This window comes from Bubalus kerabau, chromosome 4, assembly GCF_029407905.1.
Source record: "Bubalus kerabau isolate K-KA32 ecotype Philippines breed swamp buffalo chromosome 4, PCC_UOA_SB_1v2, whole genome shotgun sequence".
In the NCBI taxonomy this organism is placed as follows: Eukaryota; Metazoa; Chordata; class Mammalia; order Artiodactyla; family Bovidae; genus Bubalus; species Bubalus kerabau.
In genome coordinates this window covers 54,249,834-54,273,543 of record NC_073627.1, presented here as the reverse complement: position 1 = coordinate 54,273,543, position 23,710 = coordinate 54,249,834, and the positions used below count along the sequence as shown (strand labels likewise).

The following is a 23,710-nucleotide window of genomic DNA, read 5'->3' as shown; positions in this document are numbered from 1 at the left end:
CACGTCCATCGAGTCAGTGATGCCATCCAGCCATCTCATCCCCTGTCGTCCCCTTTTCCTCCTGCCCCCACTTCCTCCCAGCATCAGAGTCTTTTCAATGAGTCAACTCTTCTCATGAGGTGGCCAAAGTACTGAAGTTTCAGCTTTAGCATCATTCCTTCCAAAGAACACCCAGGGCTGATCTCCTTTAGGATGGACTGGTTGGATCTCCTTGCAGTCCAAGGGACTCTCAAGAGTCTTCTCCAACACCACAGTTCAAAAACATCAATTCTTCGGCGCTCAGCTTTCTTCACAGTCCAACTCTCACATCCATACCTGACCACTGGAAAAATCATAGCCTTGACTAGACGGACCTTTGTTGGCAAAGTAATATCTCTGCTTTTCCATATGCTATCTAGGTTGGTCATAACTTCGCCTCTTTAGTTAATTCCAAAGTTTGTATTCTTTTTGATGCTGTTGTAAATGAAATTGTTTCACGATTTCTTTTTCAGATTTTCATTCTTAGTGTACAGAAATAAAAATGATTTTTGTGTTTTTGTTTTGTATTGAAATTTACTGGGTTTTTTTTTTGTTCTGACAATAGTGTGTGGAACCTTTGTATCTACATATGAGACTTTGTCATCTGCAGATAGTGATAAATTTACTTCTTCTTTTCCAGTTTTGGTGCTTTTTTTTTTGCTTGCTTAATTTCCCTGATAGAGTTTCTGATCCTGTGCTGAATTTAAGTGGCTGAAGTGGGCATCCTTTTTTGTTCTTTAAGCTTTCATTTTATAGATGTGGAAATATAGGCCCAAAGAGGGGCATTTACTCACCCAAAGTTACACAGCAAGTTCATAGTGAAGTAGGAACTGGTACCCAAATCTCAACTTCTGGTCCACTGTCCTTCCCTTTATATTTGTGTTGTTGTTTAGTCACTAAGTCGTGTCCAACTTTTTTGAGACCCCATGAACTATAACTCACCAGGCTCCTCTGTCCATGGGATTTCCCAGTCAAAAATACTGGAGTGGGTTGCCATTTCCTTCTCCATGGAATCTTCCCAACCTAGGGATCAAACATCCATCTCCTGCATTGGCAGGCAGGTTCTTTACCACTGAGCCACCAGGGAAGCCTTTTCTTTATTTTAGGTTGACAAAATTAGGGATTGCTTGTTATGGAAAGGAGGCAACATCAGTCTCTTATTTATTCTAAGTTCACTTAGAATATTTTCATATCAGTTATTCATAATAAATAATAATCTTGAGAAATTTTAGTATTATGGGGTTTTCTGCTATTTTGATGTCACTGTGATCTTTTTCATCTAATGTACGTAACCTAAATGTTTGCTTATGTTTCAGAATGTCATTATTTTTCTTTGTATTTCTTCAGCGCAGTTACAATTGGAACTGATATGTTGGAATTGGACTGCCATATCACAAAAGATGAGCAAGTTGTAGTGTCACATGATGAGAACCTAAAGAGATCAACAGGGATCAATGTAAACATCTCTGATCTCAAGTACTGTGTAAGTTAAAATGCATGATGAACTAATAACTAATAGGTATTTTAATAAGATTTTTAAAAACACTAAGTGCCAGATAGCGCTTCAGTAAATAAGAAAAAAAGTTAAAGATTAATGAATGTCAAAGGAAACAAAAAACTATTCTGACTTCCAGTGAGAATTTGTATTCATTACATACATTTGTGAAGACTTACTTTAATAAATATTTCAACAAAATTACCAAAGTCCTCAAATGTAAAGCTACTGAAGTTCAACTTGTTGCAAATATTCTACAATTTATTTGATTCAGATTATATATATGAACTAGTTTTAGTCTTTGGGAATAGGAAAAAACCCTTTAAAAATCTGATTTTAGTAGTTTATATGCTCATTATAGTAAACTGATAAATGGAAGAAAAACAATGCTTAATTCTACCACCTAAAGAAAACTTATGTCAACAGGATACTATCTTTATATATACTCTGAATGTCTTTTACATGGTTGTGTTCTCATTGTATATTATTTATATTGTGGCATGACGTACATTTTTTTCCTTTTTTTTTTAATAGACTTTTATTCTTTAGAACAGTTATATCCGCACAAAACTAATCAGAATATGTAGAGATTTCCCAAATACTTCCTGACTTAGCACAGGTACAACGTCCCTCGACTGTCAGCATCCCGCTCCATAGTGGCGCGATTGGTACACTGACACGTCACCACCCAGAGTTCAGAGCTTGCATCAGGATTCACTCTCCATGTTGTATATTCTATAGGCGTTGATATGATAGACATGAAAATAACTTGTATCCACTAATATAATGGTATACAGCATAGTTTCCCTGTCCTAAAAATTCTCTGTGCTCTAGCTATTCATCCTTCCTGCTCCCCAACCCCTGACAATGACTGGTCTTTTTATTGTCTCCATAGTTTTGTTTTTTCCAAAGTATCATATAGTTGGAATCATACAGTATTTAGCCTTTTCAGATTCTATGCTTATTTTTCATAAACATTTCAAATGACTGAAGTTATTATACTGAGTGGATATATTGTTATTTTTAACCATTCCAATTTGTTGGGTATTTGAATTAGTTCTGCTTTCACCATTAGGAATAACATTGCCCTGAACATCTATTTATATGTGTGTAATAAAGTTTTGTAAAGATAAAATTTTCTCTATATTTAAATTATTTCCTGGTACTTCGCTGGTGGTCCAGTGGTTAAGACTTCAGCTTCCAATGCAGAGTGTGGGTTCAATCCCTGATTGGAAAGCTGGCATCCTACATGCCTTGCAGCCAAAAAAACTAGTATTGAACCGATATTGTAACAAATCAATAAAGACTTTAAAAATAGTCCACATTTTAAAAAAATTTTTTTAATAAAAAAATAAAATTATTTCACCAAATTAGCTCTCAGGCTTCCCTGGCAGCTCAGAGAGTAAAGAATCTCCTATAATGCAGGAGACCTGGGTTTGATCCGTGAATTGGGAAGATCCCCTGGAGAAGGAAATGGCAACCCACTTTAGTATACTTGCCTGGAGAATTCCATGGACAGAAGAGCCTGACAGGCTATAGTACATGGGGTTACAGAGAGTCACACATGACTGAGCGACTAACGCACACACACAAATTAACTCTCAGCAGGGAAATTATTGGATAAAAAATTAGGAATGTTATAGTTGTGGGTTTTTTTGGCCATGTGACTTGTGAGATCCTAGTTCCCTGACCAGTGATTGAACCCAGGACCTCAAGGCAGAAACACAGAGTCCTAACCAGTGGGAGCACCAGGGAATTCCCGATAGTTTCTTAATATATATTGAAAGTTGCTGTTTGCTAGCTTGGATTTTAAAAGTGTTTAAAAGACTTTTTCTATCTGATATTAAAAGAATTTCCATTTTGCCACACCCTTACCATTTTGGGGCACTATAATTAAACAAAGAATTTCCTGATTTGCTAGATTAAATTTTAATTAGCATTTCCTTATTAATGAATTTGAAGATTTTTTCTTTATGATTTTTTTTCCCTTTGAATTGTCTGTTGCTGATACTTTTCTACTGAGATCTTTGTGTATTTATTATTGACAAATGGTTTGTATCAGTACAGATTTCCTGTAGGTCATGAAAGTCAGTAATTATACAGTCAATTTGCTGCCGGGGCTGTTCTGCTAAAGAGTTTACTATATAAACATTTGTAGATTTCATTTTTGTCTTTTTCAAAGAAGCAAATCTTTATGTCTTAATGTAAGATGCTAAAATACGTTTTATTTTTTGAGAGTTAACTTTTTTCAATCATATCTTTTAAAGGAACTCCCACCTTACCTTGGCAAACTGGATGTCTCGTTTCAAAAAGGTAATAATTTACATTTGCAGACAAAATGCTTACACTAGCGTATTCATTTATGAATATACTAAGTGTATTCATTTATGCTGAGAATTAGAAATACATGTGTATTAACTTATGATAAGAAGTTCTAACTAAAAGTCTTCCCTCAAAGCTTGTTTGTACAGGCCTACAAATCTGAAATCTTGATGGTATCTAAACCTGAGATGATGATGCCCAAAGATTTATTAATGACTCATTCTATCTAAATTTAGTTCATTTAAGTCTGAATATTAATTATGAGAAACTCATATATTATTAGGGATACTTTGCACTTCTAAAGCTTCAAATTCTAGAATATTACTATAACTTGTAGTAAATAATCCATCATAAATAAGAAGAATGAAAAGAAATTAAAGGGACCCCTTTCAGATCCTTGCCAATTCTGTAATTTTTTCATTCTGTGTTATTTAGCTACTCCATATTTTAAATCAGTAAAAGAATTCTGTTAGTCGAATAAACCATCCATTTCCTAGTCATCTTCATTTTCTAATCAGCAACATAGTTGTTTTTTTTTCTTTTGAGGGAACATTTCCCACAAAGAGACATGTCCCTTGGTCCAATGTGTTAGTTACGTTAGGATGGAAAACACACCACCTCGAGTTACAGGTGCTGAGCGCCCTTCCCTTGACAATCCAACATCATGTTTTGAGTTGATTCACATGTAACTCAGGAAAACTGCATGATGTTCTTGTCATGGTCCTTGGTAAAGCTTGCATATAGTTGAAACCTTGGTTAAATGTCAAGGATCTGTTGATACTAATTTTCAAGAAGACCTGTAACCACTCTGTGAGCTAAACTTAAAATTGGCCAGTATAATTTCTCCTTGATTGAGAAACCTTGTTGTTGCTGTTGTTCAGTCACTAAGTCATGTCCAACTCTTTGCGACCCCATGAAGAAACCTTAGAGAGCCAAATAAAAATCAGAAACCTGTTTGCATGGGCTGTCTCTACAGGATGTTTCAATGTGATGTTTGTGGGGGTTTTTTTGACTTTGCCTTCCAAGTAAGTATCATTAAGCTTTTGCTGATTTGATGAAACACCTTTCATTCTTATAATTAGTAGGATTATAACTTGCAAAGCTGTTCAGTACTGGTGTCAATTGTGGACTTGGAAAAGTTAAGAAAATTTCCTAAGTGAAGTTTTTCCCAAGTTTTCCTTTATAGAGAGCAAAGCCAAAGCCTCACAAAGTTTATAAGATGCTTTGGAAAAAAAAAAAAAAATTTGTTCCCCTGGTTTTATATCTCCCAAATAAGTCATACAACTTTTGAATGGGAAGAGACCTCTGAAATCATCTAACCCTGTCTCCTCTTGTTAGAGAAAGTAAACTGAATCCTAAATGTGTAAATTTCCTTGATTAAGGTCATATAACAAGAAAATGACAGACCTGGGACTTGAAACTAGGTCTTCTCCTTACCAGGCCAGTGTTCAGCTATCTGTACTGCCCCTGTAGCTACAGAGTCTCTTCAAATAGCATGTTAGTAGCAATGCCATGTACTCTCAGATTTAATGATTAACAATAATTACCCTTCATTCATATTGTATTCAAGTCATATCATAATTAGCTTAAAGGCTGTGCCTCACACGTGAGGTTTTTTGTATTTGAAACAGACATATATGGTACTGTAAACACTTGACTCAGATTAGGCAGAAAGTTGTTCAGTGTTTTTCCTCTTCTGTTCCCCTGCTAGAACTGTTGTTTTCTTCAAATACTGGAGGAAGGGAGAGAAAGCAAAAGGGAGAGAGGGAATCAACTCTCAGAGGAATACAGATTTTAGGCCTCTTGCTTTCTTTGTGGTTCACAACTTAAGTGAGGAAGAATTGAGTGTTTTCTTTTTAAAGGTACTTTGATGTACCACAGGCTACATTAAAAAGTAAACTTAAAGAAGGAACATGAAAATGTGTTAACCAAAGGGTTTATTTTTATCTGTCCTGCTTACTTGAAAATAACCTCTTTTCCATGAAAATTACATAGTTTGGATCTAGATTTGACTGTAGTGATCTGTTTGAAAGTTCTAGTGTGCTCCAGAGCCACTTCATGTGTTCCATCCACCAGCACGTCCTATGGCACACTCTAAATGTAGCATTTATGTTTTCATGTTATTTTCCTCTTTCCCTTTTGGTAATATTTCCCCTCTAGTTATTCTCTGCCTGAACAATATTGGGGACAAACTTCTTCCTCCAACTCTTTATTCTGTGCTGACTGAGTCATCTAATTTAAATATCTTCATATCACTTTAGCACACATTCTCTTAGCATGTTTTCATTTCCTTTTTTCCCTCCCACTATTTGATTCAATATTATTCTTATTGTGTAATGGGTCATGTTGCTTTTCCAAAGTTAGTTTTGTCTGACCTTTTTCCAAGTTGGGATCCTTGCGTACATCTACTTAGGTGTGAATAGCTATTGTCTATGGTGATTCTTTCGACTGCAAAATTAGTTTTTCCACATTGAATAAGCTAACAAAAATTTAGCTAGAATGGCGTTGCCTAAATATAGCTTTCTATACTGATAGAAATGTCCTACATTTGTACTGTGTGATACAATAGTCAATAGCCACATGTGACTGTTGAGTACTTGAAATGTGGTTAGCATACCCGAGTAACTGAATTTTAAATTTTATTTCATTTTATTTATTTCTTTATTGCCACACCATGCAGCATGGGGGAATCTTAGTTCCCCCACTAGGGGTGGAACCCATGCCCCCTGTAATAAAACGGCAGAATTTTTAACCACTGGGCCACCAGGGAAGTTCCCTATTTCATCTTAATTTAAATAGCCCCATGTGGCCAGTGGCTGACATATTGGACTGTACAAATAGAACATCACGTTCAGACTTTTTAAATTATAAGTAACAGAGACCAGTTTATAGGACCATATCCTAGAGAGAGGATCATAATTAAACATTATGGGATCCTTGGGCACATAAAAAATCTCTTGCTTTATTCCATTGTTCTGCTTCTCTGAGGTCTTCTTTTACTATAGATGGATTTGGGGCATGTGGCAGGAATGTGATCACTGACAAGTGTAAATTCACATCCTGCCTGTACTGTGACCTTACTTATGAAAGGTTCTAGAGAAAGGCACTGATTGGCTAGACTTGGGTCATGTGTCCATCTTGAACTATTCATGTGGATAAAGGGACAGGCTGTTACGATTGGGCAGACCTAGGTCATTTGGCTACTTGTGAGAGTGAGTGGGGAGAAGGCCTGTTTTTGACAGCCCAATCAAAACAATTTAGAATGCAGCAGATGCAATTTTCCTAAGGAAGGAAGGCGTCTGGTTAGATAAAAACTATAGCTAAATTTTTGTATATTAACATAATTAATTTTTATAGTTCAGTTCTGTAGTCTAAGTCCAAACTCTTTGAGTTATCAGTACTAGAAATCCATCTGAAAATAGTTTAAGAGAAGTTTACAAGAATAATTTATTGTTTTCTCATAACTAAAAAGTCTAGAGGTTATATGCCTTCAAACATAACTGATTCCAGTTGCTCAAGCAATAATTTGTCTGTGTCTTATTTCCATTTCTTTATTCCATTTTCATCATGTTAGCTTTGTTCTCAAGCACATCTTCTTCACATAAAAATGGACCTCTGATAAGTTCAAAAGTACAGGATCCCTTTTAGGCAACATCTCCTGTGGTCCATATTTTTATGCTTGAAAGGTTATGTGCTTTCTCTGTGTCTGGGAGACAAAGCCAAATGATTAACAGTCCCATCAGAATGACCCAGAGCCCCATCTGAATTATAAGGCATAGTAAAAAGGCAGTAAGAATAGAATACAGAATAGACAAATGATAACATATTTTTCTTTTTTTTTAATTTTCCCATTCCCATCTGCTTTTCACACGAGCCTGTGTTTTAAAAAGTTTTAGAACTTAGACTCAAATTACTTTTTTTGATATGCTTGTTTGTTTTGGTTTGCTGTACAATAAGGATGAAATAAAGGATCTTTCACAATTTTGTTACTCACGCATTAGTGGAATTGAAGTTTCAGATGGAAGGGGAAATTTTATAATAGTTATATAGTATGTATAGTATATTATATAAGTAATTAGAGCAAATGGAACTAAGGAAAGAATAAAATAACCCTCAGAAAATAAAAAGAATGATTAAAAATCCTCTTCTGATTTTTCGTGACTCAGTTTTCTTTGAATAACTGCATTGATATAATTCTTCAACCCATTACTGAATTAGCATGCATTTCCCTTGCCTAACCATATTATTCACAGTCTGAAAAATTTACTGATGATATCATAGCAAAACTTTAGAAACAATCTCAGTTTCCAGTAGTAAGGTCTAGGGGAAGAAAAATTTTTTTCTTCTATTCTTTTAGTTTCTCATCTAGACTCTGTAACAAAAAAGATTAACACGAGAAAAACAGAAGTTTACTAATGTGCAGGTGTCATGGAGGAAACTCAGGGATGAATACTCAAAGGTGTGGCTAGAACTTGAGTTTATATAGCATCTTAAACAAGCGAACAAAATCCAGTAAATTTTCAGAGAAGTGACAAGACAAAGGAAAAAAGGACTTTGAATGTCTAGAGTGGCAAATGGTGGGGAGGTAAATATGGGGGGTTGATGGAAGATAAAGACTAATCAGTAGTTTTTTATATAGAGTCCTTTGGTGCTGATAAGGGTCAAGGGTTGTTGCTTATTTTTTGCACAATTTAGTCTTGTTTTTAGGCATTGGGGGATGGGCATCGAGAACTTTTCTTGTATCTGCTTCTTCTCAATTGCCTCTGCTTCAGAAGATTCCTTATGCCAAAATGGCATATTTTGGAGTGACAGATTATGTTATCCTTCAAGGAGACTGGTTAAATTTTAAACCCTTAAATTTATTTAAAATAATAATTGCAGGATAGGATCCGTGGATTCTATCAATGTAAATATCATGGTTATGATATCATACTACAGTTTTGCTAAAGGTTACCATTGGGAAATCTGGGTAAACCCTGCATAAATCTCTATATTGTTTCTTAAAACTACATGTGAATCTACAGTTATCTCAAAAAATATAATGGAAAACTTTTAATCATAATCATAAATACAGTATACTAGCATTTATTTTTACTTATGTGAAAAGATCAAGTTAAAACCTGAAGGGACACTATATTATAACATCATCAGATTATGTATAGGGAAAAAAGAGGAGAGAAAGTACACCAAATGGTCTCAGTGGTTATATCTAACTTGTTGGATTTCTAGATGATTTTTCTTCTCTTCTTTATACTTTTTATCATTTTGTAAATGTCCTGTTATGACTGCATACTCTTAACTTTTCTAATCATCAAAAAAGTGATCTTTTAAAAATACATTTAAAAATCTTGCTTTCTCAGCATGCCAATGTGAAGGAAAAGATAACCGAATTCCATTACTGAAGGAAGTTTTTGAGGCCTTTCCTAACACTCCCATTAACATCGATATCAAAGTCAACAACAATTTGCTGATTAAGAAGGTACTTAAGGCATTGCCTCCTCTGAGCGTATTGCAATCCGATTTCACGAACTAAATACGGCTAGCGCAGGTGCCTGCATAGATTGATAATGTTCAAGGAAATGTGATACTCTAGGGACCAGCACTGTTTTAAATACTACCCTGGTAGAAGAGATCACTCTACTGTAGGAAAGCCTGTTTTCAGAGTGACTTGTCATGTCTCAGTCATGGATAAGTGTGAGTTCCTGTGAACCCCCATGGCTGTGGCATTTATGTAATTAACTTCTTCCAGTTTCACTTGTTTCATTTGTACTTAGTTTATGTCCAGTTACTAAACAGTTGTATTCTATTAGATAAATCATATAATGGTAGATGTAATTTCTTGTACTTTATGAAATAATCTGAATTTAATGATCAGTTCTTTCAAAATTTTATACTGTGCACCAGCAGATAGTTGTAATCCATTTTATAAGTAAAATCACGTAAGTGGATTTACAAAGAGTCACATGAATAAAATTTTGAATTTTCACATGTAGGTTTCGGAATTGGTGAAGCAGTACAGACGAGAACACATAACAGTGTGGGGTAACGCCAGCTATGAAATTGTAGAGAAGTGCTACAAAGAGGTAAGCTTCAAAAACAATACAGAATGGGAAAAAAAGATACAGAATGATCTATCTTTGTTGTTGTTATATGTCTATAAAAGTTAAGTAATTACAGTCATAATTTTTTAAAAATATCTTATTTCATATAGCCTTGTTACAAAGACAGATAGTATTGGATGGAAGCAGCTAACCAGAAGTTTACTAATAGACATAATGAATTTATAGATAGTAGGTTGAGTAGATAATGGACCTTTTTTTTTTTTTTTTGATAATAGACCTTGCAATTAAGTTCACTATGATTAGACTGGCTCACAGAATTATTATTTTCACATGATAATATTAGTTGTTTGCCAACATGTTATTCATTTTATTATGTATATATGTGTGTCTTTTAGTGTCTGGTTTTTGTTAGGTAATCAAAATTTTTTTGCATAATTTTGAATGAAGGAAAGTATTTAGTCCTTCAACTTTACAACTTAAGCTTTTCTTTACATTACTTCCCAAATAGAGTTAAATCATGGTTATCAGGTTCAATTCAGTTCAGTTCAGTCACTCAGTCGTGTCTGACTCTTTGCGACCCCATGGACTACAGCACACCAGGCCTCCCTGTCCACCACCAACTCCCAGAGTTTACTCAAACTCATGTCCATTGAGTCGGTGATGCCATCCAACCATCTCATCCTCTGTCGTCCCCTTCTCCTTCAATCTTTCCCAGCATCAGGGTCTTTTCAAATGAGTCAGCTCTTCGCATCAGGTGGCCAAAGTATTGGAATTTCGGCTTCAACATCAGTCCTTCCAATGAATATTCAGGACTGATTTCCTTTTGGATGGACAGTAAAGATTATCAGGTAGCATATTGAATTACAGCCATCCACCAATTGAAATGCTTCTGTTTGAAGAAACTATATCTATAAAAATTGGGTGTATTTTTGAAATGGTACACTAAGCCTCTACAAGAAAATTTAGCTCATAGTCAGCTAAGAGGATTTGAAATACAAAGAGTTAAAAAATCTTAAGCATTGAAGATTCTCTTTCAGAATACAAGTGATGATGCAGTAGGAATATTATGACACAAGGTGCAATTCTGAAATACAAAGAATTCTTTTGAAAAGGCCTTCCTTCCTGGCAAAGAAGGAAAGCATAGATGCAAAATCAGCACCATTATAATTAAAAGTACAATCAAAAGTAATGAGGCTCTCATTAAGGCAAGGAATAAGTTTTATTTATCTGTGTACAAAAGGACCGAACAGAATAATCAATGGGCTGAGTGACTTCAGATCCCCAAGAATATAGAACTGAGACAAAAGCAAGATAATATACTGGAGACTTCATGACCTGCTGATCTTTTTGTGTGTGTGTTAGTTGCTCAGTCGTATCTGACTCTGCAACCCTATGGACTGTAACTGGCCAGGCTCCTCTGTCCATGGGATTCTCAAGGCAAGAATACTGGAGTGGGTTGCTGTTGCCTTCTCCAGGGAATCTTCCCGACCCAGGGATTGAACCTGGGTCTCCTATATGGCAGACAGATTCCTTACCATCTGAGCCACCAAGGAAGCCCCTTTTTACATCAATTTTTTCAATTTTTTTTTCAAATTAAAAACAGTGATAATAGCAAATGCTGGAGAAGATGAGGAGAAACTGCATCTCACATGCATTGCTAGTGGGAATGTAAAATAAAATAGCCACTCTTAATTCAATGAGTAGTTTCTTAGAAAACCAAACATACATTTAGCATATTAATCATCTATCTTACTCTTGGGCATTTATCTCAGTAAAGTGAAAATGGTGCACATGAAATCATTCATTTAATTAAGGAGGTAGCAGGAGGGAATTCTCTGTTGTGATGGAGCAGTTCTGTGTCTTGACTGGTGGTGATTACACATACCTATACATGGATTACAGCTGCATCTAACTATACACATGCACAAATGAACACAAGTTTTTTTTTTTTAACACAAGTTTTAAAAACGCTGAAAACTGAGTAAGATTGACAGTCTAACAGTAATATATCACTGTCAATTCCTGGTTTTGGTACATCTGGTTATAGATGTGGCAGCTGAGTTAAGAATAAATGGGACTCTAGTACATTCTTACAACTTCCTGTGAGTTTATAATTATTTCAAAATAACATGTTCACTTTTGGCCCAGAATCACAGAACATTCCCCTTGATTCACGTATTTTTCTAGACATCTCTGGGCTTCTGTCATTTTAGAATTTAAAAACTCCCAAGATTTCAGCAGTAATTTTCAAACACCTAAGGAAGAATGTCTCAACAATAATTGTCATTTGTACTATGAACATGCTTATGTAATTCATGCATCTTTTATAATTCTTAAATTACGATGTATAAGAATTTCATATTAGCTCTTTAATTCCCAGATGCTAGAAGCTAAAAATATAAAAGAATGGGAGGATGGTGGAGTGAATTGGGAGACTGGGACTGACACATATATGCTACTATGTATAAGATAGGTAACTAAGAAGAACCTACTGTATAGCACAGGGAACTCTACTCAGTGCTCTGTGATGACCTAAATGGGAAAGAAATGTAAAAAAGAGTGGATGGAGACTCCCTGGTGGTAGTCCAGTGGCTAAGATGCCATGCTCCCACTGCAGGGGTCTGGGTTTAGTCTCTGGTCAGAGAACTGGATCCCGCATGCCACAAAAAACACCCCCTGTATCACAGCTAAGTAGCCAATAAATATATATTTTTAAGTGACTGAATGTTAAATAAAATATGTTTTTGCATGATTTTTTTCAATATATTTTATACAGAAACATTCAAATGTATTAAAATTTTTATTTGTTTTAAAGATAGACATGGGGGATCTGGGGGAGGGGAATATGGGGATTTGTTTAATATAAGTATAGAGTTTCAGTTTTGCAAGATGAAAACGTGAATATTTGCAACACTATTAACATATATCTGTATCATATCCTATTTTAAAAATATATATATGTATAGTTATTGAGTATGTAGAAGGTTACTGAATATTTCATATCATTATTTCTTTATCTCGTTCCATTAAATTTGATATGTTTAATCTCTGGTGATAGAGACTAGCACCAAGAGACAGGACTGGTGCTGCAGAAGCGGAGAGTGGAGAATGGAGACGCTTGAGTATCGGTTTATACTGTAGGACTCCAGCATAGATCCTGACCTGTTTGTCAAGGACCAGTCATTTCTAAGTGTGGTGTATTTGGAAGTGGATGTTGATGATTTAGGGAATACTTTAAACAGATGTCAAGATACAGTCTTGGGAAATTTTGAAGGTTGTGCAATAATCCTCTGATATTGTTTGTGTCTTTTAGAATTCGGAAATTCCTATACTCTTCAGTTTACAACGCGTGCTGCTCGTTCTTGGCCTGTTCTTCACCGGCCTCTTGCCCTTTGTGCCCATTCGAGAACAGTTTTTTGAAATCCCAATGCCTTCTATCATATTGAAGTAAGTGATTACCCTGTTTTCATCAGTTAGCAATTACTGGAAAACTAAGACAAAGACTTAGAAAGATTGAAGATGGGAGGAGAAGGGGACAACAGAGGGATGAGATGTTTGGATGGCATCACCGACTCAATGTCCATCACCAACTCCCAGAGCTTGCGCAAACTCATGTCGATCGAGTTGGTGATGCCATCCAACATCTCATCCTCTGTCGTCCCCTTCTCCTCCTGCCTTCAACCTTTCCCAGCATCAGGGTCTTTTCCAATGAGTCAGTTCGTCCCATCAGGTGACCAAAGGATTGAAGCTTCAGCTTCAGCATCAGTCCTTCCAAAGAATATTCAGGACTGATTTCCTTAAGATTGACTGGTTTGATCTCCTTGTAGTCCAAGGGATTCTCGGATACTTCATAATTGTGTAACTTCTCTACTGGGTATAAAGCCTTGCTTTTCACACACTAATTTACTGTTTATACAAAGGTAAAAATGTATAAAACACTTGGAGCATTGCCTGGCAAAAAATAAGCACTCAATAAATGATAGCTTTTATCGTTAAATTATCTTTATCATTTGTATTTAACAAAGATGTTCATCTCACATGCTTAGAATGTCATTTCTAGCCGTAAATTTCTCTGGAGCTTCTGGGGAGATCATTTAAATGTGGTTTCACCTGCATGAGAACTTTTTTCATCCCCACAGAACTATAAAAAATCAAGCTGAACATAAGCAATCATTAGAAAATATCAGTAAGAAAAAGAAGTTGGTCAGCACTCTTGTACTCAGCATCTGTGTTTCATGCTTGTCTTCCAGTTTGAGTTTGTTAGTTATGTGTATGCTTATTTTGTCTATTCCTGATTATAATAGTATTTATTAGCAATTTCTGTAGCTGTTTCTTAGATGAAACAACAGAAATCGCTTCTTGTCTACAAATAAACTATTTTCGTTTGCTAAATTAAAATAGTTCCTAGCCATTTATCCCTAAACTACTTCGCTTTCCTCTGGTCTAGAATGGCCTGTTGTGCTCTTGAGATCATCTCCAGGTGTTCCTTTTAGAAGAAAATGTTATTAAATTACAGATGTGAACAGATTTCATAGAATTTATTTTTTCTTTAAAAAGTGATTATGGATTAAGACAGCGGTAGAATATTGTTTGTATATTTTTTTAATGAAAGACAGTGGATACTTCCTAAGGCAACGTAATAGTTTGTGTTTAATGAGGTAATTAATATTTCAAGTTTTTTAATTCTTGGGATTCCTGAAATTGCGATTAGAACTTTTTACCTCGGGTAGAATTAGGAGAATAGAAGGAGTTTATTTAGAAAGCTTCAAATAAAAACTGAAAAGAGAAAAAATTAAGGACTCCCTTGGTGGTCCAGTGGTTAAGAACCCATCTGCCAAGGCAGGGGACATGAATTTGATCCTGGTTGGGGAACATTCCAACATTCCAAGGAGCAGCTAAGCCCATGAACCATGACTACTGGGCCCACATGTCATAACTGCTGAAGCCCGCATGCCTAGAGCCCTGTGCCCTCCAACAAGAGGAGACACCGCAACAAGAAGCCCGCATGCCTAGAGCCCTGTGCCCTCCAACAAGAGGAGACACCGCAACGAGAAGCCCACATGCCTAGAGCCCTGTGCTCTGCAACAAGGGAAGCCACCGCAACGAGAAGCCCACGTGCCACAACTAGAGAGTAGTCCCTGCTTGCGGCAACTGGAGAAAGCCTGTGCATAGCGATGAAGACCCAGCACAGCCAAAAATTTAAAGATAGATTTAAAAATAAATAATAAATTTAAAAAAAAAGAATTTAAGTTGGGAGACTCAGAGTAATCCTAAGAGTGTAGACAAAAGGAGTTAGAAAGGAAACAAGAATCAAGATCTGGGGAGAATGAAAATCACTGTGCACTAGAACTCCAAAAGAGGCTGAACAGTCTTCACAGTAGAAAGACAACTAGTCAGAGAAGCCTCTGGGCACAGCCCGAAGTTAATGACACAGCTGATGCTCTCAGCATCAGAGAGGCTGAAGGAACTCATTGTAGGTCTGAAAGTCAAGTGTACTCTTTCAGTAGGAAAGATGTCTTAAAAGGATGGGCCTAGGTCTTCAAACATTGAAAGTGAAAGGAAAAAAATGTTTTTAGGGTTGTTTGTTTTTTTTTAATCTCATTTTTAACCCCAAATATCTTTTAGTACATAGTGAAGTTTGGCTATGTGTTTACATCTACTGCGTACAAAATTACAGCAGACAAGGCAAGAGAAAAAGAGGCCTCACCAAAAAAGGAAGAAACATGGGTTCTGGGTATCTGAGATCTCCAGAAAGATAACTTTTAAATTTTAAACTTTGAAGAGTGTAGCAAAAAGTTAGCTTGAAATCATGAAAATAGAGAATCCAAATGGGCTTTGTTCTAATTTAATTTTGTCCTTTCCCAGATTTTAAGATAGGACACTGAAAGATGAACTCCCCAGGTCGGTAGGTGCCCAGTATGCTCCTGGAGATCAGTGGAGAAGTAACTCCAGAAAGAATGAAGAGATGGAGCCAAAGCAAAAACAACACCCAGTTGTGGATGTGACTGGTGATGAAAGCAAGGTCCGATGCTGTAAAGAGCAATGTTGCATAGGACCGTGGAATGTTAGGTCCATGAATCAAGAAAAATTGGAAGCGGTCAAATAGGAGATGGCCAGAGTGAACATCGACATTTTAGGACTCAGTGAACTAAAATGGACTGGAATGGGCGACTTTAACTCAGATACAGCCATGAAATTAAAAGACGCTTGCTCCTTAGAAGAAAAGTTATGACCAATCTAGACAGTATATTAAAAAGCAGAGACATTACTTTACCAACAAAGGTCTGTCTAGTCAAAGCTATGGTTTTTCCAGTAGTCATGTATGGATGTGAGAGTTGGACTGTGAAGAAAGCTGATGTCAAAGAATTGATCCGTTTGAGCTGTGGTGTTGGAGAAGACTCTTGAGAGTCTCTTGCACTGTAAGGAGATCCAACCAGTCTATCCTAAAGGAAATCAGTCCTGAATATTCATTGGAAGGACTGATGCTGAAGCTGAAACTCCAGTCCTTTGGCCATCTGATGCGAAGAGCTGACTCATTGGAAAAGACCCTGATGCTGGGAAGGATTGATGGCGGGAGAAAGGGACAACAGAGGATGAGATGGTTGGATGGCATTACCAACTCGATGGACGTGAGTTTGAGTAAACTCCGTGAGTTGGTGGTGGACAGGGAAGGCTGGAGTGCTGCAGTCCATGGGGTCGCAGAGTCAGACACGACTGAGCCACTGAACTGAACTGAAGCATATACCAAGTACAATCAAGGCACTGATTTTTGTTCTTGAACTTGTTTTATCACACTGATATATTCCTGTGTTTCTAATTTAAATTTTATTTTCCCTCAGGCTGAAAGAACCACACACCATGTCCAGAAGTCAGAAGTTTCTCATCTGGCTTTCTGATATGTAAGAATTTTAGTTTCTTGATATACAGATTATTGTTTTAACTCTTAAATATGATGCTTATAATCTAGAGCAGACTATGTGTAATTTGTAACCAGGATGAGTTGAACATTGACTATACAAATGAATGTGTATGAATCATTTAGAACTAGCTTAATTACTAGTCATGAAACCTTAAGAGGAATTGGGAGATAATCTCATCAAACTCAGGGGAAAACTGAGCACCTGGCTACCCAAAGTTAAATGATTTACGTGGCGTGTCAGTAGCAGACCTGGGATATATACCCGTCCCCTGCTACTTACTCACTGTTTCCACTAGCCTGCACTCAACAACATGGTGAAAAGAAGCATGTACAGCAACACAACACATGTGAGAGTGTAGATTGACTAATGGCACATTTCTAAGGAAGAGCTACACTGAGACTTAACAGCAGGATGGAAGCCCCACCTGTACAGTGGGCATCTACTTTAGAGAAAATGCCTTAAAGTCTAAGACATGTTGAGTGTAATTTTAGGTAAAACCTACCTCCATATTGCTTTAAAATGGAATCTTGAAAAAAAATAAAATACAATGGAACCTTGGTCCAGTGGCTAAGACTCCATGCTCCTTTGCAACACAGAGGGACTGGGTTCACGCCTGGTCAGGGAGCCAGATCCCACATGCTGCAACTAAGAGGTCACAGCTAAAAAAAAAAAAAAAAAATCCTACATGCCACAGCTAGGACCCAACACAGCCAAAGAAAAAAAGAAAATGGAACCTTGAATGCCTTGAATGCTTAAATAATAGTCGTAAATCACAACCATTTTTTTCCTTAGCTCCTCTTTCAGAGTTTGAAAACTAGTTTTATCTTTTCTCTGTGCCACAAGATTTATTCTTTTTTGCTTTATTCCTGATTTCATTTGTAGTTTTTAAAGATGCTGTTTTTGTTTTTTTTTTTTTTTGGCCCTGCCACATGGCATGCAGGATCTTAGTTCCCCAACCAGGGATTCAACCTATGCCCCCTAACCACTGGACCACCAGGAAATTCCCAAGGATGCATTTTAGCTGGTGTTAAATGCATATGGTTTTTCATTTCTGCTACTTAATCATTCTAATAGACTAAACAGAATAGAAATAATATGTATAACTTTTCAGTACAAAAAGCTTTCATCTTGCTCAAGTGACTTGTATTCTAAAAGTTCACTTTTTAAGTTATTTGGAGCTGGAAAAAAAAAACTTTTTTTTCTTTATAAAGGATAGTGTAATTAATGAACATTACGTTTCTAAGATAACTCACAAAAGACTAATACACTTTGTAAATGGACTGTGACTGTATAGAATTTGACCCACGTTCACTGCCTTATTTTGATTTGGGAAGTTAGGAACACAGACTCCCTAGTTCTTTCTCATTCAGTACGGCGCCAGCAGGAGTAGTGAGGAAGCCTGGTCTCCACTGAGCTGCTTCAGGAAGAGTGGCAGCAAAGAGCAGAAAGGAGATCCAGCAGTTAAGATATAAACCCATCCACAACAGCTATTACTGCTTGAGGCCGTCCCTTGCTTCTAGCCTGAAACATCAGGATTAAATCCAAGAGGGGATTAGAAACTCTAAACTGACTGAATTAGAATTGAGGACTAATTGTAGTCCTTCCTTAGGACTAAGGAGTACCTAAATCTTTTATGCTCTTCTTTTCTAGTTTACTAATGAGAAAAGCTCTGTTTGACCACCTCACTGCCCGAGGCATTCAGGTAAGTTTTTGTAATGATGCATTCTAGAAAGAGCATAGTTTACCAGTTCAACACAAGTTTAGAGGGCAGTAACTTCTGACTGACTTGATTTGGTCCTAACTCTGCTGCTTTTACTGGTTCTCATACGAAGACCTTAAGCTCTGCCTTATAGTTAACAAGATAGTATTGGTGTTTCAGTAGCTAGAGTTCACCTATAGGTAGGTGAGAACTGAAGCCGGAGGGTGGGATGGTCATATTTAGTGAGCAAAGTGGAATTTGTTTAAAGGGCTCAATGATTTCTTAAAATTGCAGAGATTTTTGTTTTTGGCTTTTATTTGCTGCTGCTGCTTTCTTTCTTTCTTTCTTTTGCAGCATTTATTCCGAGGCCATAAGTTATTTATTTCTTCACTTTTTCCCTGGGTATCTTTTTCTTCTGTACAAGCTCCTCTTCTGGGTTAGGAACAATCATCTGTTCTTTTTCAGTAAGGGTCATCTCAGTGGGGCAGGGAGAGCTCATGTCTGGGCTGATCTGACCATGAGTTCTGTAAGTCCTACCCACGCCTTGGGAGATTTGCTCACCAGAATGTGCTCAGTGACCAGAGAATCTACATCTAGAGTCTACATCTAACTTTAAGTTCAGCATGACTCTGCATTTTTATGCATGTGCAGTAAAAATTCAGCACTCTTTTTGGGCCACTGACCCAGTGTCCAGCCCCGCTGTTTGGCCTGCACGTACCTAGCACCTCCACCATTAAAATGATGGAATGGCATGCACGTTGCTTCTGTAAAGTGACATCCTTCAAATACTTGGTGGTTTTCCAGATATGCATACCCTTAATGGCCTGGGCAGTTTCACAAGTGTTCTTAAAGGGAGCGTGAAGATTTGAACCTCTTGATTTACATGATTTTGTGGCGTTTTCTGGGTTAAGTGAATAGCAGACCATTTTTAGAGGTCACCTCAGACCACTTACCAGAAAAACTTTAAATTGCAGGTTATTAAAAGGTTGTTTCTAAGTGTACTGAGATTGTAGTGAATGCATGCTAACATAAAGATAATTTGCTGTTTTAACATTTCTTCTTATACTTCTCATTTTTCTAATTTTCAGGTGTACATTTGGGTATTAAATGAAGAGCAGGAATACAAAAGAGCCTTTGATTTGGGAGCAACTGGGGTGATGACAGACTATCCAACAAAGCTTAAGGATTTTTTACATAATTTTTCAGAATAGAAAAGGACGTACTCAGAAGCATTCAAAGAAAACATGAAAAGACCTAAGAAAAAATTTTTTCATTTCCCTAAGCCATTTCCAGAATGGTAAAAGGTTTAATCAGTTAAGTGTTTATTACCTCATTTTTAAGCCTGTCTGAGAATGTAGAAACTATATATTGTATATTTATTTTAAACAATATTGCATATTTTACATTTGTAAATAGTTTGTTTAGAAAGATAATTGTTTATGAGATGTAAGTGGAAGATTATTGATCAAGATTTCTGTATTTGATGCAGTATTCTACTATCATAAGTAATTCTGAAATCAAAGGCTGTTGGATAAATTTGAAATTAGCCTTCACTGGAATAAGATCAACTAATTAGTAAGACAGAATTATTGAAGGTCATTACAGCTATTCAGGTTGTCTCATTATTTCTAGGTACACCTTAGTTAAAGGGGAAAAATGTTGTGGAAAGAGAGCTTGGAAATCAGTGATGTAATTATCTGACAAGTTGTACATTGTTAACAGAGGCAGACTCAGAAATAACTGAAAGTTTGTTACATGATCAGAAATAAAATCTCTAATCTGAATTCAAATTTCTTGGTTGTTGTTGTCAATAGGGACATTCTGTTTAGAATCTTTTTCAGGTGTGTAACAATTGCTGCTGTATTTCTTTTTTTGGTAAAAAGTAAAATTGGACTTAATAATTGTAAATTAAGATGCTAATAGTCAGATTTTTGTTTTCTCTAACGAAATGTACATTTTCCATTGTTAGCAATGACCAACTGTCTGGGCCTACATCTAGGTTTTAAATAACATCTTGAGTCCTAATAATCATAACAAACTGATGAAAGTGCATATCATTGTGTCTAATACTTATAGGATAAACCACCTGCTCCTGATCTTTAAGAATTTATTCTTCTGAGTATTAAGTGGGAACAGAATTTCCCAAAGCATTAGACATCACTTTCTCAGATTTTCTAATGTGACTTCATATAAATCTGTTTATCATCTTTTTGACTTATTTTCATTATCTCTTTGGAAGGTAAATATAACCTGGAACAATAAGCATCTTAGACCTAGATTGCATCTCTCATTTGGACTTTGCCAGCTAACAGTTATGAAGGATAATCATACTGTCCCACCTGTCCCTGGATGACATAAGTAACATTTCTTTTTTGTTTAAACTGAAATAAAAATTTCAAAAACAAAAGAATTCATTGGTGTTTTCTTTTCTGCCGTTATAATTCCAAATATGCTTTATAATTTTTTTCCAGAATTTAATGAGGTGGTGAATTGATAATATAAGTAAACACACCTGAGAATTCTCTCTCATATAAGGAAAATAAAATATGGAAATACTTTTATGGTACATTGCCTCTTGGCATTTGAATAAATAACTTGGGCAGGTAATCCATTAAATCTGTCATTTTTACTTTCACTTATATAACATATGAGTATAGTTGCTAGAGATGCTTTTGATCATCATTATATAATTCTTTTTTACAGTTTCCCTGTTCCAAATTTGCTTTGTTGTGATTCAGTTATGATGCAGTTCATATTATAGGACCAGCATATATTTTGTGTCAATCAGTAAAAGAGAAAGTACCCACTATAGTAAAGATGTTCAGAAAATCATGTTTTAAAAGTTTGATGATTTTATAGTCAAGGTGACTTCAATTCACTTAATAAAATTATAGTATCTATAACAACAGAGTTCACATTTGTCATCAGATAACATCTGAGCATTGCTTTTCTGATCAGGGCATCACATTTTAAAAGATGTTAAATATCCTTTCCTAATGAGACATACTGCTAGGCATGGCACACAGCATGAAGGCTAGAGAAGTGGTCAAAAGATATAATTAGATCCTTTTGCTGGAATAAAGGTGGCACTAGATTTGAGATAGATATATAGATATATATATATATATATATATATATATATCTCCCTGCTATAGGTCTAGTCCAGCATACCAACAGAATTCTAAATACATGCCAGTGGACAACAGTTGGCAGGTTGGTTTGAGGAAATATTACTTTGAAGTAGCAAGAGCTTCTCTGTAGGACTAGGTCTGAGGCATGTTATCAGGTAAAACAGGACACAAGTTAGCAGAACTAGGATCCAGAGCTTGGAAAAAACCTCATTTAATAGGACTGAAAGAACAGAGTATAACATTGGACTAATTAGAGGGTTAAGTTGGTAGTTCCAGAGCTGTTCAACCGCTCCTTTCTGGCCAGGACAGGTTCTAGAAATTGGGGTGGGGCCCTGGCTATAGGTGGCCATCTAGTCACCACAACTGTAGAGATAAAATCGCTGCAATGGGTTAGGAAAAGACAAAATATAAATCGTAGTGTGTTGCCCTAACTCTTGCCTGGAGAATCCCATGGGTGGAGGAGCCTGGTGGGCTGCAGTCCATGGGGTCGCGAAGAGTCTGACACAACTGAGTGACTTCACTTTCACGCATTGGAGAAGGAAATGGCAACCCACTCCAGTGTTCTTACCTGGAGAATCCCAGGGACGGCGGAGCCTGGTGGGCTGCCATCTCTGGGGTCGCACAGAGGCGGACACGACTGAAGCGACTTAGCAGCAGCAGTGTTGCCCTAAGCGTCCAGGAGCGAGCGACGAGAATAAGAGCAGAACACGAAATCTGGTGCAGTGGGTCAGGGGGCCTGCAGCCTCTGTTGGACTGAGGTGCAGAGTCCACTCTGAGTTCAGCTGTTACTCCTGATTGCAGACTACAAAACTTGCCTTGATCTATCTTTCCCAAGACACTGCACTGACATAGTCCAGATCTCCTTGTTTTCACCCCAGGCCGTTCCCTCGTGGGATGGTCTCGGGAACAGTCAGCAAGTGTGTAGGCGGTGTTCATACCTAACGCTGACCCGCTGTTCCAAGGTCCATGCTTTCATGACCCCAGTCATACTCCCTTCTGGGTCTGGCCTTGGGGTCTGTAAGAAGGCTATTATTCTAAGAAAAACATGAAAAATGTTTCTCATCATTGTTGATACATCATCAACACAGTTTCTTGATACATGCTGTTTTTCCAGGTGCCATTTCTATGAAATTTCTCAAGGCTGTGAGTGTACATTATTGGAAATTCCCACTACAGTAGTGTGTTCTAGTATGAGAAACCATTAACGCAAAATACAATATGAATGATTCTGCTTTGAGTTGTACAACATGGTGGCCCTGAAAAGGTTAAAAAAAAAAAAAAAGAGATCCACCATGGATAAAAGTAAAAATTTCCTTTTCAATTAAGGAGAGAGAGCCATGAATACGAGTTTGAAGAATTCATTGTGAATTGAAAGCTGTGTGTCAAGTAGGTGGCTAAACTTAAGACGTTAAGAACTGAAATGGCTGGGCAGTAATATAACATCATCATTTCAGTACCACAAGGAAAATGTAAATAGCAGTCAGAGGCTAGGCACCAAAACAAGATCAGGACTAAAGTGGTCAAGGAGGCAAAGAGTTCAGGATGCAGGGAACATACCAAGACAATTCATAAAGCTTAAGTGATGTTTAGCTTTCCTGCCTCTTTTGTATGTCACTGACAGGATAATGTTTGAAAAGTTGGGTCATCCTATAATCTGAAATAATGTAAGCCGAGACCAGATAATGGTCCAGACACCAGGTCAGAAGGCTATACAGATCCAATTAACATGAGATTGCATAAAAATTAATTTGGCAGTAGTTCACCAGATGGAAACTTGCAGCAATCCAGGCATGAAGTAATAAGGGTCCAGATGAAAGGGGTGGCCATGTAAGTAAGGAAACAATGCATCTACACATCTCTGTAAGGGAAGAAGTAGTAAGAGTTGGTGACTAGGTGAGTTTAAAAGGAGAAGGGGAAGTTCACTACTGACTCCAAAGCTGCTGGAAAATGGGGAACTTGGAGACGGAAAGCCGTTGGGTGGTAAAAATGGTATGTTTTGGATACTCTCTGAAATGACAGAAAATCATTTGAATTTCGGCATATTAGCCTTAAGGATGAAAGGA

At 36.8% G+C, this 23,710-nt stretch overlaps 1 protein-coding gene across 1 annotated transcript in view; it reads left to right on the top strand.

Annotated features, from left to right (window-relative positions):
* The window catches only part of GDPD1 (glycerophosphodiester phosphodiesterase domain containing 1), a 52,174-nt gene extending 31,248 nt beyond the window's left edge, over positions 1-20,926 (top strand). The window contains exons 3-10 of the mRNA XM_055577478.1: positions 1,366-1,501; positions 3,781-3,826; positions 9,196-9,314; positions 9,829-9,918; positions 13,211-13,344; positions 16,737-16,796; positions 18,468-18,519; positions 19,605-20,926. Coding sequence (XP_055433453.1) covers positions 1,366-1,501; positions 3,781-3,826; positions 9,196-9,314; positions 9,829-9,918; positions 13,211-13,344; positions 16,737-16,796; positions 18,468-18,519; positions 19,605-19,727 — 760 coding nt within the window. The 3' untranslated portion in view covers positions 19,728-20,926. The remainder of the gene's footprint in view (positions 1-1,365; positions 1,502-3,780; positions 3,827-9,195; positions 9,315-9,828; positions 9,919-13,210; positions 13,345-16,736; positions 16,797-18,467; positions 18,520-19,604) is intronic.
* The last annotated feature ends 2,784 nt before the right edge of the window (positions 20,927-23,710 follow it).